General features: G+C 43.5%; 1 protein-coding gene across 2 annotated transcripts in view; it reads right to left on the reverse strand.

Annotated features, from left to right (window-relative positions):
- UST (uronyl 2-sulfotransferase) overlaps positions 1-20,772 on the reverse strand; it is a 304,142-nt gene that overhangs the window by 37,019 nt on the left and 246,351 nt on the right. For both annotated transcript variants that reach the window (XM_070461568.1, XM_070461569.1), the window contains exons 6-7: positions 14,790-14,887; positions 12,567-12,724 (exon numbers count right to left, since the gene is read on the reverse strand). In XM_070461568.1, coding sequence (XP_070317669.1) covers positions 12,567-12,724; positions 14,790-14,887 — 256 coding nt within the window. The remainder of the gene's footprint in view (positions 1-12,566; positions 12,725-14,789; positions 14,888-20,772) is intronic.

Genomic DNA, 20,772 nt, shown 5'->3' on the forward strand with positions numbered 1-20,772 from the left:
ATAGTTTACATTTTCTCCCATTAAATGAATCTACAATATGGATGGCTCTGATCTGTCTTCCGGGTGATTTAAAAAAAATATATAGTAGTTTGGAGCCTCATCATAGCAAATATCATTCAGTTAAAAAAAAAAAATGAGAGGGGTTTAACTAGTAAGGTGCCAGAATCTCATTTTTGTTTGTTTTTGGAATTTCGCCAGGACTATAATCCCAGGGTACTGATAATGAAGGCAGTGCTATGATAGCCTGAGTAACATCACAGCTAAGCAGATGTCACATGAAAAAAACAGGTATAACAGATCTACCTACAAGCTCTAAACACAAAACTGGTAATAGAATCTTAAAGTTCAGGTAATTAGCACATGCCCAGCTAAATGCAGTAGGCTGACTACAGGCCTTCAGTGCCTCCTCTGAAAATCATCATGCAAGTGATAGTAAAGGATAATAATTTTAGAAAAAGATTGTTAGATCACAAAGACAAAGAACTGGAGAAGGGTTTCAATAGAAGACAGTCCTCAACCAACTTCTGGAAGATGGACAGTGGTTGGAGGAATGCATTGGATGTAGCAGAGCAGAGTAAATGCACTGGAGTGTTGGCAGGGGCGGGGGCATACATCAAGAGGGTCAACTCACCCTGCACAACCCCAGAGAGACAGAGAGGTAGCCCCAGGCAGCCCAGATGGAAAAACTGAGGATGAGACAGGTACTCTGCCTATGAAGGAGCTGGGCCCTAAATTCCCCCCACACCTACATGCAGTCAGGTATTTCACCGTGGGTCTTCCCCCATTCTCCATTGCCTGTGAACAGGCAGTCTTAGGAGTAGTCGCCAAAGGATTTGGGGAGAGGCTCCAGACTGATTTGCTAAGCTAGAGGGGAGAGAGGAAAGCATGGACTAAAACGAGAACAGTGAAGCGAATGGTGCCTGAACATGGACCTTCAGCCTCTGTTCCCATACCAACAACCAGATATGCGTCCTGCCCTCCTAATCCCACCTCACCTCCCATCCCTCAAGTGGATGTTTGGGGAACACTGCAGCAGGAAAATGGAATAAACTCCAGAGAAAAAAAGACCTAAAATCACTAACAAATGTTTCCCAGCAAAACCTGATCGTTGCTTGATCATCCCAAGTGGGTCCATTAGTTGATAAGCAGCTCCCTATTGTAAGCAGCTCCCACTTTCAGTTAGCTTGTGTGTCTCACCCTCAAATATGAATTCTGAAAAAGACCACGAGGGAAAAGACTTTGGACTGAAAAGAAAGAAAGAAAGTGAAGTCACTCAGTTGTGTCCGACTCTTTGCGACCCTGTGGACTGTAGCCGACCAGGCTCCTCCATCCATGGGATTCTCCAGGCAAGAGTACTGGAGTGGGTTGCCATTTCCTTCTCCAGGGATCTTCCTGACTCAGGGATTGAACCCAGGTCTCCCACATTGCAGGCAGACTCTTTACCCTCTGAGCCACCAGAGAAACCCTTGGACTGAAAAAGGGATGCCCAAACCAACCAAGGGCTTCCCAGGTGGTGCTATTGGTAAAGAACCCACCTACCAATGCAGGAGACATAAGAGACATGGGTTCAATCCCCGGGAAGATCCCCTGGAAAAGGAAATGGCAAACCACTCCAATATTCTTGACTAGAGAATCTCATAGGCAAAGGAGCCTGATGGGCTACAATCTGTAGGGTCACAAATAGTCAGGCATGAGTGAAGCCACTTAGCAAGCATGCAACCAACCATGACAGTAAAAAGGAGTCTGGAGCAAATAGAGATAATGTAAGAAAAAGATGAAAATACTTTTTAAAAATTTCTGTAATTTTCAGAGATTTAAGGTGGCATTGTATTCAGTAAACAAGACCAAGATAGTATGCAAAAAGAAGAAAAGAAGATTAACAAAGAGTTCTTGGAAAAGCGAAAATTCAACAGAATGACTGGAATACAAATTGAGGAACTCATCCAGAGAGAAAAAGTTGATGAGATGGAAATTAAAAGAGGAAAAAATAATAAAGCACACAGAGAGGATGCATCTAGAGGTTCCAATATCTGACCAACAGTATTCCAAAACTGAAATACAGAAACTAGTGCTGATAAAATTATGCAGTAATTATGCAGTAAAAAATGCAGAAGTAAAACAAGAAAAATTCCCAGAAATGAAAAAACATATGTTTTAAGCTTAAATCTACTGACTACTCAGCACACTGAGGCACACTGTTGTCAATTTTCATGAAAGGAATAAAAATAACACTCTGGAGAGACAGAGAGAATGAGAAAGTGAGAAAAAAACATGGGAAATGGAATGCATGTATGAAGGAATCCATACCAAACCAAACTGACAATCAAAGGAGAGAGTAAAACACTGAGCTTTTCAGATATGCAATGACTCAAAGAATTTACCACTCTCCATGCCTCTTTTATCAGGAACCAACTTGGGAATATCTTGGAATGAATGGAGTTATTAAATCAAGAAATAGAATTTGAGGGATTCGGGAGACCAGGGATACAATACATTCTGTAAAATGGTAAAGAGAAGTTGCAGGAGACCTGTGCAGGAAACTTCTGAGTAATTAGCCCAGATCAAAGCAGAAAGTCAGACCTCTGGGTGGGAAGGAGAGGAGTGGTCCTGGGATGAGGGAGCAGGAATGGAATGGATGTACTTATCTTAAATATTGAAAAAAAATCAAAAGTAATATTGATACAGCAGATCTAATGGCACACATGAAAATTTTGATAGGTATAAATAAATCTAAGCAAATAAAAAAATCCAAGGCAATAATCAATTCTAGCGAAAACAATAAGTTATGCAAGAAATGAAATGAGTTGATTGTGTACTACTTGGATCAGCATCCAACAAATATATTCAGTCATAGTCATGTAAATAAGGAATATGTATGTAAAATATGGATATAGCCATATTATGAACATAGTGGGGGGAGGAAGTAGAGGTAAGGGTGGTAGAATAAGAGAACTAAATAATGTCACAAATAAATAAATTAAGACAATAAAACAACAAAAATAAAACAAGCCTGTGGATACTAGTTATAATTAGTGTGGTGATTATCAGAACAGCTACTTGTGCTGAATGTATTTGCTTCTTCAAAACCTGACTTTGCAGTGGAAAGGGCTGAAATAGGAAACAGCTGCTTTTCATTATATGTCCTTTAGTACTATTGGATTTTTAATTATATGCATGTACTGCTTTAATATGGGGCTTCCCAGGTGGCTCAGTGGGTAAAGACTCTTACCTGCCAATGCAGGGGACATAAGAGACGTGGGTTCGATCCTTGGATCAGGAAGATCCCCTGGAGGAGGAAATGGCAACCCACTCTAGTATTCTTGTCTGGAGAATCCCATGGACAAAGGAGCCTGGCAGGTTAAGTCCATGGGGTTGCAAGAGGCGGACATGACTGAAGCAACTGAGTGTGCACGTACCACTTTAATATATCAAGTATAGTTAAAAAACAAGGAGGTAAAATTCTAGGAAAACCTGTTTTGGAAAGTACTCCAGTAGTGTCTGGCTATGACAAGCCAAGAGAAGTACTTAGAAGCATACTGTAAAAACGGGAGAGGCAATACCTCAGAGCATCTGAAGCTCCCACTCAGCAGCAAAATGTCCCTACTCTCAGTAGTGGGAAATTAGACTAGATTTCTCTGTGGGTTTGTGGACACTGAAATGAATATGCTTGATATAGCTCACAAGAAACCACTAAAAACTGCAGGGTTCTGCACACAGGTATACGTGCAGTTTTTCACTGTGTTCTTTTCAAAGTCCAACACCATTTACAAGATGTGAAAAGTTAGGATGTTATATGTCGATAAAAAATGTCTGAGATGTTAAAAAAAATGCAGATCAGGAAATGATATTTTTATTTGAACAAGATTAGTTGAACAAAAATAGAAGTTGCCATTGTAAAGTATTGAGTCATGCTAAATGGGTAAGGATTGAACTTCGCTCAGTCTGGGGTGGGGGGTACATGTTATAAGCAAAGACTGTCAGGGAGGCAAGATCATGACTCAGGGGCACAAAGACAGTTCTGGAAGTCTCTTTCCACATCACCACATTAGGCACCAGGACACGTATGGATCTTGGAAGTTTGGGCACAAAAGCACAGGAAGCTCAAAGGGTCTTTTAAAAAAAGATCAACTTTTTTTAAAAGTTGGGGTCAGATCTCTAATCTTCTTGGCCCAGGCTCTAGGAGAATCTCAGCTTTGCTGAGTTACCAGGAAAGTCCAAAAGTTGAAATTTGTGGTGACTAATTCCACCCTCAGTAGCATTCTTACTCAATGCAAAGCATATTACTGTCAAGTTCAACTCAAAACTGCTCAAAGTAGAAATTATTAAATTCTCAAGAAGAAGAAATTCACCTCTAAACGCAGAGGAATGCTGGTACCTCCACCACACACTCAGATATTATTAGCCAGCTTTTCATCCGGGGAAATGAATCATAAGAGAGAAAACTGCACAAACTGCACACCCCATGCCTGACCACACTGTGGGGGGCATCTGGGGTTCTCCAGAGGACGAGGTTGGGACCTAGAAGGGATCGATTTCCCAGGGTGCATGGGATGGGAGGTGGGGACTAGGGGAAAATTCTGAAGGGATGATCCCAAGAGCTCCCAGTGAGGAAGGCCATTGTCAGGGGACACAGCCAGCTCACCCTTGAGTCAGAGAGTGGCTGCCTACAGAAGGGGAGTCCACGCTGGTGGGCAGAGAGGGGAACTTCGGGGGCAGAGAGGACAGTGGGCTGTGTCTGCAGAGTCTGTGGGACCCCCGTGGAACAGTGCAGGGCCGACTGGAGGCAATGGGTACCCTAGGCCTAGACAGTGGCTAGATCTTGAGTGTGCAAATTGGAAATAAAGCCAAGAGGAATAACCCAGCCCTAGGGACCCGGGAACCTGGTCCTGTTATAGCAGTATCCTGTTAGAAAGTGAGGGATCCTTGGGAGGTGGTCAGATGTGGCAGAGGGCATGGAAACTGGGGGACTGGGGGTGGGGGTGACACATGGCCCTCTGGCAACTGTGGCTTGGCCACTGGTTCTGGGATTGGCGTGAGTGACTCAGCTCCAGGTTGTACTGCACCGAGGTCTGAGGCCTCGGGCACTGTTCCTCCCTTGGGCAGGACTGACTTAGCAGCAGGGTGACTGAGCTGTGGAGGATGGAGGACTCAGATCGAAGAGGTAAGGTCAGCAGGCAAGGGCCGAGGTGGGCTGGAATGCCCCTCAAGCCTCCTGCACTCGGGACTCCTATGCCTTCACACTCGCACTCACATTTTTTTCTGCACTCACATTTTTTCTTCGTAACCTGCCTCCTTCCACGTCAGCCAGGTGAACATCTGCTATGCACCCTTCAAAGCCGGGCACAAATATCTTCAACAGGAGGTGTCCCTCCAGCCCTGTTTGTGATGATGCTCAGTCCAGATGTGGTTTTCTTTATCTTTACACAGCTGTTCCCCAGGACTGGAGTGCATTACAGACACGTAAACATTTGCTGAAAGGGTTTGTTGAATTTTTCAACAAAATATCAGATTATACCTGATATTTAAATATTATCCTTCACAGAAGAGGAATATTGGGGGAAAGTTAAATTACTATAAAATCAAACCATATGTTGAATAGAGATAATCTATAGATTTTATTATCAAGCTTTTACCTTCAAGTGCAATACATAAGGGGGCTTGCACACATACATACTAAGTTGCTTTAGTCGTGTCCAGCTCTGTGTGACCCCATGGACTGCAGCCCTCCAGGCTCCTCTGTCCATGGATTCTCCAGACAAGAATACTGGAGTGGGATTCCAGGCCCTCCTCGAGGATAACAGTGCTTAGTACCTTGTATTATGCTTACTACATAAGGGTGCTTAATGCTCTGCATTAGTGATCGGATATGAAGCATCTTTGGAGGGTCATAGGTTCATGGAGTCAGTGGTGGTTCTGGGGACAGAAGCTTGAATGTCTGTGGTCACTCGGGACTTGATAACTGTGAGCAAGCTATTCTACTCCTCCACTGTCAGCTTCCTTGTTTAGAAAATGAAACAAAGACTGTCTTTCTCAACTTCAGAAGATTCGTGTAAGAATCAAGTGAGATCATCTATATGGAAGTGCTTTATAAATGGCAAATTGATATGCAAATTACTATTGTTTAGAAACTGTTGCTGATGTTCTGATGCAAGATTAGTCGCTCAAATACCACTGCTGCTTAATAAGTGGTTTAGCAGTTTGAACACGAATGGATGTACATACGCAAACACACAGACAATGTAGTACCAACATGATTAGGATATGAGCCTCGCATATGATTGGTGAAAAACAGATCTTTATGGAGAACATTGATGGTAGATGAACCAATAACAGAGTAGGGTCTTATTTTTATGAACAATAATTGAGTTTTTAAAACAGCTTCATTGGTGTCTGTAGATGGTTGGAATTTCTCTCAACCATTCTGTGAGGTTCCGGAATGTTTTGGGGTTTTGTTGTAGAGTAAATGGAATATGGTTCAGTGGTAAAAAGTCCACCTGCAGTGTAGGAAATTTTGGTTTCATCTACTGGGTTGGGAAAGGAAATGGCAACCCACTCCAGTATTCTTTCCTGGGAAATCCCATGGACAGGAGGAGTCTGATGGGTTACAGTCCCTGGGGTTGCAAAAGAGTCAGAAGTGACTGAACAACTGGACAACAACAACAACAACAAAAGAAATAAGAAGTAGGAAATAAGAGATGAAAAACAGCATGTTTAATCCAATTATTGTAGAATGATGGATGACTTTTATAAGCCAGAGTTGACAGTCAGTCCTAAACGAAATCAACCCTGGAAGAACTGGCACTAAAGCTGAAGTTCCAATACTTTGGCCACCTGATGTGAAGAGCTGACTCACTGGAAAAGACCCTGATGCTGGGAAAGACCGAAGGCAAAAGAAGAGAGTGGCAGAGGATGAGATAGATAGCATCACTGACTCAACGGACATGAATCTGAGCAAACTCCAAGAGATAATGGAGGCCAGGGAAGCCTGGCGTGCTGCAGCCCATGGAGTCACAAAGAATCAGACAGGACTTCGAGTCGAACAACAAATGATACATGTTTTTAACCTATACAAACTTATTTGACTGTAAACCACCTCCCACTTCCTGAGCCCATCAACTGTCGTATAATGCACTTTGGACTACTGCAATCAATTGTACTTGGAATCCTTTTGATATGATCCCATTTTTAGGCCCCAAATTGGGCATAATTGTACATCTGCCTCCAAACATTCTGTAAAGGCCTCTCTGCAGATGGAAACTTAGGAAACCTCAGGCACTTCCTTGAAAAAAAAAAATGAAGAGACCCTGCCATCTGCTGGACAAAGTTTGTCATAGCGTTCTGATTATGTAATTCTGCATATAGAAAATAAAGGTTTTTCAAGAATGAAAACACCACTCACAATTAAATCATTGAACACCTATTTTATATCTAGTAAATAACATGATACAGAACAGTCTGAAAGATTCAACATTCAACTCAAGTTAATGGTAGTTGGCTCTGGTCACATCTCAATAGTGGGTTTCATTTAAAGTTGAAATTTTAATGTCCTGATATTTCTGATAAGAGTTCAGGCATAAAAAGTAGGTTATTTTTTAAAAATCCCTGGTTATTTGAATGGTATATGCTTTTCAGTACCCAAGCATGTCTCTGTAGTAATATTTCTATTAAACTTATTCCCTTATGATTATTAAAGGATAAGGTACTGGCCAGAATATAATTGTTCCTCTCCTTCTGAGTCAGAAATACTCAGATCCTAAAGGCATGTGATTTTATAGTTAAAGGTCAACTGTCACTGATGAAATAAATGAAGAGTCATCATGGTTTTTTCTTCCTTCCTCCCTCCTTCTCTCTTCTATTTCTTTCTTTCACATTGAAGTTACAGAAAGAGAGTGGAAGCCCTAGTTCCTCCCAGACATCAGGCCCTGTCTCTCTCCTGTAATGTGGTTGGCAGGCTAAGAGTTAAGTTTTGAACACTTATCATATGTTGGGATTTCCCTGGTGGTTCAGATGGTAAAGAATCTGCCTGCAATGCAGCAGAACCGGGTTCAATCCCTGGATTGGAAAGATCACCTGGAGAAGGGAATGGCAACCCACTCCAGTATTCTTGCCTGGAGAATTACATGGACAGAGGAGCCTGGTGGGCTACAGTCCATGGGGTCTCAAAGAGTTGGTCGCAACTGAGGACTAACACTATCATATGTTAAGCTCTGGGCTGAGGGCTTTACACGGATTTGATCAGGAACATCTCACCACAACCTTCTGACGCAGACAGTATTGTTTCCGTGTCTTAACTAGATGGAGAAACTGAGGGGCAGAGGAGTTATACCTTACCTCTGGTTGTCCGGTTAGGTGGAGGATGGCCTTTAACGCCCAGGCTGTCTACTCTAGAGCCTCTGGTCTAATCACTGTGATAGCCTGTCTCCCTGACAGAAAAGCATACGGTGTGAGAGAGAGGGGTGGACAGCATGACCAGAGAGTGAGCTGGGATCCCTGTCTTAGCCAAGGACGGATTCTGAAAGAACGCTGAAGCCTAGGCTCGCCATGTCCTCTAGGTGGCGACAGCCTCCATAACTGGGAATTGAGGAGGCAGTGAGACTGCCTAGGATGGTGGGGGTTTTTTTGTTTTTGTTTTTAAGGGGAAAAACTCAGTTGGTAAAGAATCCACCTGCAATGCAGGAGACCCCAGTTAGATTCCTGGGTCAGGAAGATCCCCTGGAGAAGGGAAAGGCCACCCACTCCAGTATTCTGGCCTGGAGAGTTCCACAGACTGCACAGTCCATGGGGTCGCAAAGAGTCAGACACGACTGAGTGACTTTCACTTTCACTCTATAATTGTGTTAACCAACAGAAGCTAGAAAGAGGTGCCTTAAAACATTCTATGTAATACTTTAGCATCATAATAACAGATCCAATAGATCCTAGTGATCTACCACCCAAAGCTGCATTTGCTCTGGGTCCTATGGGCAGAAGTGAAGTGAAAGTCGCTCAGTCATGTCCGACTCTTTGCGACCCCGGGGACTATACAGCCTGTGGAACTCTCCAGGCCAGCATACTGGAGTGGGTAGCCTTTCCCTTCTCCAGGGGATCTTCCCAACCCAGGGATTGAACCCAGGTCTCCCACATTGCAGGTGGATTCTTTACCAGCTGAGCCACAAGGGGAGCCCACTGCAAGCGCGGAACCACCACATAAAGAGAACTCCCAACTCAGTGTTCTTTCGTTAAAGAATAACTGTTTTTTAAAACTGGCCAGTTTTAATTTTGTATGTAAATACCCTCAGATTTGAATACCGCAAAGCCAATAAACTTCAGCCTTACATTGCGATACTCTTAATGGGAGTCTATCATTCACACCTAGTTAAAAAATATTTAAATCTGTACTTCTATTTATCATCATCATTGGGCTTCCCAGGTGGTGCTAGAGGTAAAAGAACCCACCTACCAATGCAGGAGACATAAGAGATGTGGGTTCAATATCTGGGTCGGAAAGATCCCCTGGAGGAGGGCATGGCAACCCACTCCAGTATTCTTGCCTGGAGAATCCCAAGGACAGAGAAGTCTGGAGGGCTACAGTCCATGTGGTCACAAACAGTCAGATATGACTGAAGCGACTTAGCACAGCACATCATCATCGTTTATAGAACTATTCAAGTGTAAATAGTTTTTTTTTTTTTAGAAACAAGACAAAGCACTTGATTTATGAATGAACTTAAACCCTCAAAGTTAGTAAGGAAGCCATTTGTTTGGAATCACACATATTTTCCTTTGTAGTAGTTGGTGGCCAGATTCACAAGGACAGTCCACAAAAATCTAGGAATTCTCTACTGTGGCTCCAATGTTTACATTCGTAATGGAAACAAGTTGAAGAAGTACTTAAAATACAAGAGAAAAGGATTGGACACCTGAGCTTTCGAGTTCTCAGGGAGGAGGAAGCTTGTGAGTTAAAGTCAGGTCCTACAGTTTCATGCCTGGATGCTAGACCGGGCTACTGAAGTGGAACAGCTGGGTTACTAACCAGCTCAAGGACATCTATGAGGGATGCTAATAAAAGCACTGTTCTTATCACAGATATTCATTATTTGGCCTTTAACACCACTGTGATTTTACTCCTAAAGGAACTATGACTAAGAAAAATATTGATACCTCACAGCATGTCCGTTTTTAAGAGCTAAGGGGGAAAAGCATTCATGACCAGTTAACCCTTGTGCCTCAGGAAGCGTAAACTGTGGCCCTTCTGCTCACAATTTGGTGGATGACCATGAATCTCAGTCTCTTCAATTCTTTGAGCTGGCTCCAAGCCTCTCAGTTTTGAAAGGTAAGGAATGAGCAAATGTGATTGAAACTGATCAATAAAAAATGAGACTGTCTAAGTTAATCACGGGAAGTTGCTCTTACCCAGTAACGGTTTTGGCTTCGGTTCTCCCAATTCAAATTCACACCCAGGTTGGACAGAGTTTACTGAGTCCTTGCTCCAAGGTACTGCCTCCGCTTCACTAATGACCTTGGGCTGGTGAGAAATACGTGAACATGTTCTCTTGCTTACCCATCAGGCGAAAACCTTCATTTTTATTCCATCTTGAGTACTTATTATCATCAAGTTCTTCTGAGATATGCTTAACTGGGTCTCCACAGAATGCAAACATTAATATCAAGTACATTCTTAAAAACTTTATGAAGACTAAATTTCTCCAATATTTTTGGTAGGGGACAAATTTACTCATCAGCATAACTTCTTAGAGGAAATGAATGGGTGGGGTGCACTAACAGTTGAGATATTTAGGGAAGTTCTTAATTTCTCTAAATGGTGGGTGATTGGAACCCTTAGTACTGATTGGAAAGAATTAATGACTATCCTTCCAATCTAGAATAAGTGATGGCTCATTTGACTAGCAGACATTATTTTTACCAGCTCCTCAATTATTGTTATTAGTGCTTTTTCTTCAGCAGTGAGACTGGCCTAAATATTCTTCATCTTGCTGGAAAGGGATTACAAAAAGTCTAGACATATCTGAATTTTTAAATAAAATAAGACAAGCACCAAAGAAAAATGGTCAGTGGAGTGTTGGCATCTTAATCCAACTTCATGGTCAGTCTAATCTACAGAGTTTTAAGGGTCTCAGACTTCAGTGTTTCTGTTCTCTATCTTCTAGTCTACTCACTTATAAAATTCTTGTGTAAAGGTCAAGAGCAGAGATTTTAGCGTGCCACCATGTGTGAGTTTAGACTGAAAAGGCCCAGGTGAACTGGTTCTGGTGTGAATGATCAAGTGACCTCCGCTAACCTATCTGACACCAGCTCGCTGATTTGTGGCCATGAGAAAATAATACAGGGGTTTCGTCCTTGCAGAGGCTAAAATATACCAGAAGCTAGAGGGCGTGGATGCTGGTCTCCTGTCCTCTGCCTCTGGGGACGCGGTCACTCTTCAGGACAAGGAAGTTGCGGAGCTGATTGGCCTTCAGTGTTACCATAGATAAGCCTCACAGAAGCTGCCCAAAGAGAACACAAAACCCAGGGCAAGTGTTGAAAGGGCAAAGGAAGGCCCTATGTAAAAAACTGACCATTCAGAGCTGGTTACAATTCTAGCTCTTCCAATTGTACTTCCTGCTTCGAAGACACACGTGCAGAGCACACCTCGAGGTCCTTGGTCATGTAAGCACGTGGGAGTTGTTCTCTGAATAAGAGAGTGGGGAGACCAAGGCAGTCACCTTCCCCCAACCAGCCCCTGGTGGTGGTAGGGCCGCCTACCGCCTACCTACCATGAAACAGAAGTCAGGGCCCCTGTAGACAAGCCCAGTTCACCCATCATCAGTACCTGCTCATGATGTAGTACGTGGTCTCTGCCTGGCTGTCTGGGGTGTGGGGCAGAGGCTGTACTGGGGGAGCCCTTCCCCTGGGCAAGGCAGAATAATACCTCCCATTTCAAAACAACCAAACAATAAACACATTAGTGACTAGGCAATGTTGTGGCAGCAATAGATTAATAAGAACAGGGCAAAATCAATGTTATTTGTCATTCTCTTGGGATAAAATTATAATAGGGGGAATACACAATGGGTTTCTCAAAGTAATCACATTTATAGTGACATCTTGTAATCGCTCTGCTGCATTCTGCTTCTCGCTTCTATTTGGAAACCACTGCATTTGTTGGAGGAAAATCATGACTGTTTTCAGCATGCTGCTTTATCTGTTCTCTGTGTCGGGAGTCGCTTTTTTTAAAATAGACATAGAGCCAGAGACAGCGCGTCACAGGATGGCTCCTTCCCATGTGCCCACCTTTCCATCCAGGGAAGCCCCAGCAACACGTTCAGGACAACGTTGACAGGAATGTTGCCAATTTCATTTTCCAGAGGAGGAAATGGAAGCACCAAGCCTTTAAAACATTGAGTTTACGTCTGGCCCTGACGCTCAAGGCTTTGGGATCTGTATCTCGTGGTTCTGACCTTGCTTTGAAGCCAGGGGAACCTCCCTTCACTAACAGAGGAGGTGATTCCATGTCTTTATTTCCCGAGTTTTCTTTTCAAGGTGAGTAACCCTCCAAACAGAGAAGAAATGCTTACAGACGGAGTTACCTGGGTCTTTGTAGATACTGAGTACACCCTTGAAGTAATGAGGTAAAAATCTTTCCAGTAAAAGCAGCACGTCTTCCAACTCTTCGAGAATCCCCACAAGCAGGAAGTTTTCATTCACGTTCAGCTTTGCTCTTTCAAGGGCCCACTCACCAGGCTCCCTTTATAGATAGAAAAATGATGTTTAAATCAAAGGTTGGTTTTCAAATGCAGCAACAACATGTTGAAAGTTTCTCCCTTCTCCTACCTGCCCCCATCCACAAAAGTCCAAATCCTACTTCCTTCAGGGACCAGCCCAGATGCAGCATCTCCAGCCGTGGTCCAACTGGCCCCTGCACTATCATCTCTCCTCTAGCGTCATGGCCCCTGCATAGTGACAGGCCTGGGGCTCTTGAGCTTAGTGAGCCCCAGATAAATGTTTATTATATGGGCCCAGGCAGCTAGACATCAACAAACACTGATTAGAATGGCTTATTTATTTATTGGTCACACTGCACAGCATGTGGGATCTTAGTTCCCTCACCAGGGATTGAACCCATGTCTCCTGCATTGGAAGCACAGAGTCTTAACCACTGAACCACCGGGGAAGTCCCTGGAATGACTTTTTAATAGAAGGATCAAACCGCATCCATAAAGTGAGAAGTTTAGACATGGGAAACTTACTGATAATGATTTCTGTAGAAATCAAAACAGGTGTAGGGTCATGACTGCTAATCATCTTACTCTTTTGAGAAATTTAAAGACAACTTTTAAAAGTATTATTACAGAAGGAAAACAGCCTAATTTGTATTTGTAAGGCAAATCTCTGAGCCGACAACCCTGTAAGGAGCCCAGCCTGCAGATCACAGGAACTAGGCTCCAGGCCTAGCTGGTTTTTACCATCTGGGGGAACTTGGGAAGCCAGGATTATTTTTTGAAAATTTTTAAATAATCCTTATTTAGCTCAAATAATTGTTGTCAAGGTGGGAGAAGGTGACATTTTGAAAGTGTTCTGATAATCATCACGCATGGACCCAGATAAAGTCTAAGTCCTCACTCCAAGACTGGGAAATATACAGTTTAAAAAGTACTTTAAGGAGTTACAATCATGTTTCTCTGAATAAATATGTTCATTGTGTCAGAAAGGGAGACATTGGGCCCCAAATCTTCCCAGGATCTGAAGCCGTGACCCTGAAGCAGAAGGCATGTATTACAGAGCGGAGGGTAGGTGAGGGAGGCCTCCTGAAGTCAGGAGTTTATGATGAAGCTGACACGTCTAGCCCCAGAATTCTGACCATAAACAAAGTGGTAAATTCAGCAAAACGTCGGTAATAACTAAGTAGCAATCACAGTGTCAGCAAAAAGTACAATGAATAAATAAACTGCAACTTGATACAGCTGTATGTTCCCTGCTCCCAACCCCCAGTCTCTTTAGACCTTCTAATCAATGACCTTCTAATTACCTCTCCTTTGGAGGGAAATGTCACTTCTGGCATCTGGGTTCATTTTCCACCAAGCAAAGATAATATTCATCATTACCACCATTTCTTCCGGAGGCGACACACGTCTAGAGTACAGTGAGTTTCCAGTGTAGTTGGATCAGAACCAGCTGGAGAGGGGGTCATAGTAGCCTGGACCTCAACTCAGAGACTGGGATTAGGTGGGGATTCCCAAGAAGTTCCCCAGGGATGCAGGTGGGTAGACCACATAAAGTGTCTGAATAAGTCACCTTATAGAGAAGGGTCTGGCATCCAAATAAGGCTGAGGAGTGATCACTAAAAGTACTTTCTTCTTCGCTAAGTGTCTCAGGAGAGAGACACTCTGGAATTTTCCAAGTGAGCATCCCTGTTTCGACCCAGTTAGACACACCACACTTGCAAGGACACCCATCGATGAAGCTCTCACTGCAGAGGAGCAGGCTGGCTGCACCCCCATGGGTTCTACTATCTCACGAGCTGGGTAGTGACAGGTGTATGTTAAGAAGGAAGAAGAGTTTGATTGGCATTTCAGTTACACAGCTTTAGGGGTGGTCCCCAAGATCCTCTCCAGACCTTGCTTTCTTAATTTCCTTATTTATGAGACATTCAGACTCTCAGATGTGATCTTGAGAGATTCGCAATAAATATGAACTGACTTCCAGAAGGCAAGGAGACTGGGGACACAGAAGGTGCCTGAGAAGTGCCAGCTGGTGGGTTTCCCACCATCATGGTCCACGTAAGCATGTCATGAGCCTGTTTCAGTCTTTACCTGCATCTGGGGTGCTGTCCACAGAAATACGGAATGATGTAAAATAACCTGGGGTTGGAACACTCGGGGTAGTTTTCAAGAATACACTCATTGATGTCCTAGAAGAGAAAACACGGCAGTGAGATGGCTGGTGGTCTCTGCAGGGCTCTGCCAAGTGTCAAGAGGGTAAGTAAAATTGATACTTAAATGACATGGGGAAGCTTTGAGAAGATGTAGAAAACTGATGGATTTCATGAGAAGATTTTTTTTTTGCCTCGCACCAGCCTGCTCCACTGGGCAGGTGCACACATGGTCAGAGTATTTCAGAGAGTGTTTGTCCTGTTGAGTTAACTGAAGTTTTGTGTTTCCTCATGGCCTGAAGTCTCTGCCTGGATCACAAGCATCTTGGAGCAGTCCTGCTGGCTGTGGCTAGCTGTGGCCCCAGCAGTTATGAGAAACTGGGAAGTATATAGTGGGCATTTAACAAATATTTGTTGAATGGATTCAGTATGACTTAATTCTTAGTTCATCCAGACTTCATCAGAGAGCCCTATACAGCCAACCCTGTAGAAAAGTGTTTCCCTGTGTATCCACATGTCCAAGAAATACTTGTTGTTATTCACTTGCTAAGTCGTGTCCGACTCTTTGCAGCCCCTGATCCCTTGGACTGTAGCCCACCAGGCTCCTCTGTCCATGGAATTTCCCGGGCAAGAATACTGGAGTGGGTTGCTATTTCCTTCTCTGGGGGATCTTCCCCACCCAGGAACTGAATCTACATCTCCTGCTTGGCAAGCGGATTCTTTACCACTACATGGGAAGCCCATAACAAATACTTAAGTATTGAACATAGTCACATAAAGAGTTTGTAAATTTTGGAGGGGCTGTAAAACCATTTCTAATGTTATATTAGGTTAGAAAGTGGCCGGATGTTTGCCTACAGACATTCTCTCACTTTCAAAGGCAACAGTTGTGATTTCCAGAGAGCAAATTTGTAATTTCCGGACAGAAAATTTCTTTTCTACGAGGCTGAACGTGGGGTCTTAGTCAGCATTACTGGAGCTTACAGTGGCTTGATGGGGGATGAAAAAGAGGGCTAAAAATCCACTTTCATTAAGGCAGATTATATTGGATACCCCAGATAAGACATGCCTGGTTCTTAGGTATTTCTAAGGAGAAAAGATAACCCAATTTACAAACAAACCAAACAGCTGTGGGATGCTTTTCAGAAACATTACTGGCAAGGTGGACTAAGAGTGGTCCCATGGCCAAAGGAGTTTATAATAAGTCAGTTGAAGCCACTGAATCTGATATGATTTGTGTAAGTTGTTAGTTATTAAAAAATTTTTTTTAGTTCAACTTTGTAGTTGGAAAAACATAACTTAAATGTCTTTTTTTCTTTTTTTTTTTTAGAACAACCTTTCCCCCCTCATGCTTCTTTAGTTTATGTAAAAATTAAATAAATTACACAATTACTATAACGAATTCAACTGGAAGAAAGAGATTCAGCAAACATGGTCCCACGGTCAGTGGAGTTTACAAGTCAGTTGAAGCCACTGAATCTGATGTGATTTGTGTAAATGGTTAGTTATTTAAAAAATTTTTTAAATTCAAGTTGGTGGTTAGAAAAACATAACAAACATCATTTTTTTTTTAGGACAAGCTTTTCTCCTTCATGCTTCTTTGGTTTATATAACAATTAAATAAAGTGCACAATCCAACTGGAATAAAGAGATTCAGCAAAAAACAGACTGTAGTTAAACACTTGGGCCTATCGTGGGAAGCAGAGGTGTGTAGTTCCTGGAGAGGAATATACTAGAAGCAAACGGAACAGTGAACACCAGCGCATCCAGCCACGCGTGACGTGAAGGGTGGCTAAGAGCACCTCATTGTGAATGAAAGCCCATTAAAAATGCAGGATGTTAGACCCAAAATACCTTTCTAGGAAGAATTTGACACAGAGAGATGTATGTATAAGACTATTCATTGCTATAAGATTTATGACAACAAAATATGGCCGAGAGCTCACAGTTCATTAATGGGGGATTGATTCACTTCTGGTGCCTTCCTACCAGGAAACACACACGGGGCACCGAGAAAGGAGGAGGATCTACATACACTGTCCTGAAAACTGTTCAGGATGTTTGTAGATGAAACAAAGTCGGTTGTAGGGACAATATGAACATGTAGGACAACATAAAAATAAACTTATGTGTTTACAAAAGGACACAAATATCTGGAAGGATAAACACCAAACTGTTCAAAGAAGTTATTTATGAAAGTAGATGTAATGGAAGGTGGCAATATATTTAACTTTTACTTTGATTCATTTTTGAAATGTTAGCTTTTATTGTAATGTATGTATTTTAGTTTTATCATCAGAAAAGTTTGAGAGCTACACATTGAAAAGGGCTTCCCTGGTTGCTTAGTGGTAAAGAATCTGCCTGCCAATGCAGGAGACCTAAGATACTTGGGTGTGATCCCTGGGTTGGGAAGATTTTCTGGAGGGGGAAATGGCAACCCACTCTGGTATTCTTGCCTGGGAAATCCCATGGACAGAGAAATCTGGTGGGCTACACCACATGGGATCGCAAAGAATCAGACACAACTTAGCAACTAAACAACAAACACTTTGGAAAACAAACTAAAACTTGTGTAGGCGAGTGACTGGGCTTTGCTTTGAGGATGCTCACCCTCCAGGTACCCTCCGGCAGCTGGCATCCCCCAGGGACCTAAGCCTCAGGTCAGAGCGCCCAGTAACTGGGCTGGGGTCACAGGGAGGGAGCCTGGAGCTGGGCGAGAAGCAGGGCACAGCACACACCAGCCAGGGCCGTCATCATCAGAGACAGAGGCTCTGTCCTCTGAGGTTGAGATTTCACAGCAACGGCTGAGTAATGCGATGGTGATTTAGGGGGTGTCCAGAGATCCTGCCCATACACAGTCAGCCCCCCAGAGACCTGCATTAACATGAGGGGTGGGGCAACAGAGCCCACCAAAGCCTCCCACAGAAACTTCCACAGCACCTGCGCTCCTCCGAGTTCACTTTCCAGTTGCCTTTTAATAAGAACTTGTGTAATTGTTTGTTTAGGTGGTGAGTCCAGGAGAGCACAGATGTCTGTTCGCTGCCTCTCCAGCGCTTAGCACCCTGACTGGAAAAAGCGGGGCTGCAATAAATACTCAGCGAATGAATGGACAAATGGCAGAGGGAATAAGCCAAGACATACAACCGCCATGCTGTCCCCAGAGATCCTGGCGCAGGAGCTCGCAGGAGCAGGCAGAGAACATCAGCTGGTGGGGGCCGGGAGGGCCAAGGACTGCAGGGATCTCGGAAGGGCTTTCCTCTATTGGAATCCACAAATAACCTCCCGAGGTCAATTTATGGGAAGACATAAATTCCGAGTTCAAGAATCGCTGTTAACCTTTCTTTCTTAGAGCAAGACATGTCCCGGGAGATTTCAAAGAGTTCCATTTGAGCCCATTATGTTGATGAATGGTGTTGGCCACAACCAGCTTATGGAAATGCTATAGGAGGGCATACATAAAAGATGACTCAGGTGTAAGGCCAAGCGGAAGCCAGAAACGAGCTGTGAAGACCCACGCACTTAGCTGCCTGCGGCTTAGCCACTGCGCCCAGTGGGGTTGCTTCCCGGCAGCTCAAGGACTTGTGGCCTCAGGAGGCGGGTCTTGGCCACTCACACAGTCCACTCTTCCTGGAACCCAGATCTTCAGTGAGTGACCTTTCAGTGTCCTGGGCCACCAACTGTGACAAGTGTCAGTATGGCTGTTCCTCCAGTAGCCTGTTCTGATGGGCACTGTCCTGCCCCCCTGGGGCCATCTGGTTTTCCCCCAGAGTTAAGCATTTTATCTTTGGTGTTAGGCTTTACTATCTTCTGTTGTTTTACAATCACTTTTGTTCTCTTCATACACACATAGCTTAAAACGATTATGCAATTTCACTTTTTTCTTCCCATGCAGTGCTTCTAGGGCAAGGTTGCTTTAAATGAAAACCTTAATATATATTTTAAAATCTGCTCTAAGGTCATCATCATGGTGATGACTTGAGCCAAACTGGACCCCTTGCCAGTGCATGACCTACGATTTTCTCATCTGGTCCTTGGATCTCGGTATCTACCTCGGCAACCCACAAAACACTCTCCTGCCCATCTAGCTCACTTTTAAGACTGGGTATAAACATAAGACCCCACACTCTGACCATATTCTCAATTTATTAGGGAAATGGGATATTTTGTATAAACACACTTTCCAGATAACTGAGTCCACTTAACTGCCAAAACTACAATAAAAGGGACCAGTTTTGGTTGAAATTTATTCTAAACTATGCTATTTTTTAAAGTGTACACTTACACCCTCTAGGTTTTCTTTGTGGGTTCATCTTCCTTCACTTTGATCTTTTAGCAAAATCATCTTCTGTTGGTTTGCTCCTGTAACATTTCCACTGGCTGGACTGTGATGACTAACACTAAGTACCCAAGGCCCCACAGCACCCAACGGAAACCCGAGTCACTACCGCGGGATCTCTGAGGGTCCTCCCTGATTCCCCTCTCACCGTTACTCTCCACATCACTCAGCGGCCCCACCCTGAAACTTGACCCGTGAAAGGTTTCTTTTTTTTTTTTTTCATTTATTTTTATTAGTTGGAGGCTAATTACTTTACAATATTGTAGTGGTTTTTGTCATACATTGACATGAATCAGCCATGGATGAAAGGTTTCTTAATCTTCGTTCTCCCACCTGTTCCACACCTCAATCCCCGCTCAACTCACCTACTGCTAGGTAATATCCCTTCCATTTCTTCTGCCCAAATGCACCCTGTACGGAGTTGCTGCACTAACTCAGCTGAAATACAAATTCATCCACATCAGCCCCCTGTTCAAAAACTTTGAAGAATTCTTATTGACAATGCAGTGGGAATAACAATCAGGTAGGGCACCTGTTAAAAATGTTAATTCCCAGACAGGCCTTCCAGAGTGCCTGATGTAAATGGGTTCTCCGGGGACCAGGCTAGAAATCTCCACTTTAAAGAAGAACCTCTGGGTGATTTTGAAAAGCTGGTTACTGTTCATGAGCAGCAACCTTGTGCCAGTAGGGAATTCCATGCCTGGTTCATCCATCTCCCTTGCCTGCAATTTCCTTCTCCCCTGGTCCCATAGGAGGCCCAGGTTTTGGTGGCATTCCAGGCACAATGAGAGTTAGCATCCTCCAGCCCACTTGTAGAGAAAGAAGGACTCCAAAAGCTGGGGAACAATTCAGGACCTGACAGCAGTTTCAGGGTAACTCCTGGTGAACTCTCTGAGTAGACAAAGCACATGCAACTTACATAGTGTGGTTTGCAGCATTCTCAGCATCCTTGGTCCCCAGTCAAAAAAATCTCCCCTCCTCTTACCAGTTTGATAGTGGTTCTGGGACTTGGCTCATTTAGTAAGACAAAATAAGTGGAGTCTCTAGAATGTTTCTCATTCATTCCATGATCTTTCATCATCAAGCCCTCTCCAATCCTATGGCTAATCCTGGGCCCAGAAAGGAAGGATCTAAGAAGTTTCAGAAAAAAGAAAAGTTGAGGTACACATAGTCCATGGTGGGGGAGGTGTGCCCAGATGGACAGGACTCCAGGTCCCCCAGCCCAATCCAAACTGGAAGAGCTGTGCTTTGCCTGCGTTTATGTATTGGGCTTTTTATAAGATTTCAGTTGATAAAAAGGTTCTAAATCTGAAAATCATTATTTCAGACCAGCACACAGAGGCTCAAGATATTGAAACAGCTAGCAAAACTGTCCCCCCCAACACCCCACTCCTCCCATTGCCCTACAGAAGCAGGTGATTCTGATCCTAGGGCCCAGGAAGTCAGATCTTATTAGCTGGTCATGACTGGGTCCTATGATCAAAGAGGACCTTGTGAAAAAAATCACCAGTCGAGGAAAACATTTTTTGTTCTTCATTTCCTTCCTAAGGCCCAAGATGTTGAGAGTTCTGTTCTTCCCCCACCTCAC

Source organism: Odocoileus virginianus, chromosome 34, assembly GCF_023699985.2.
Source record: "Odocoileus virginianus isolate 20LAN1187 ecotype Illinois chromosome 34, Ovbor_1.2, whole genome shotgun sequence".
NCBI classification, from domain to species: domain Eukaryota; kingdom Metazoa; phylum Chordata; class Mammalia; order Artiodactyla; family Cervidae; genus Odocoileus; species Odocoileus virginianus.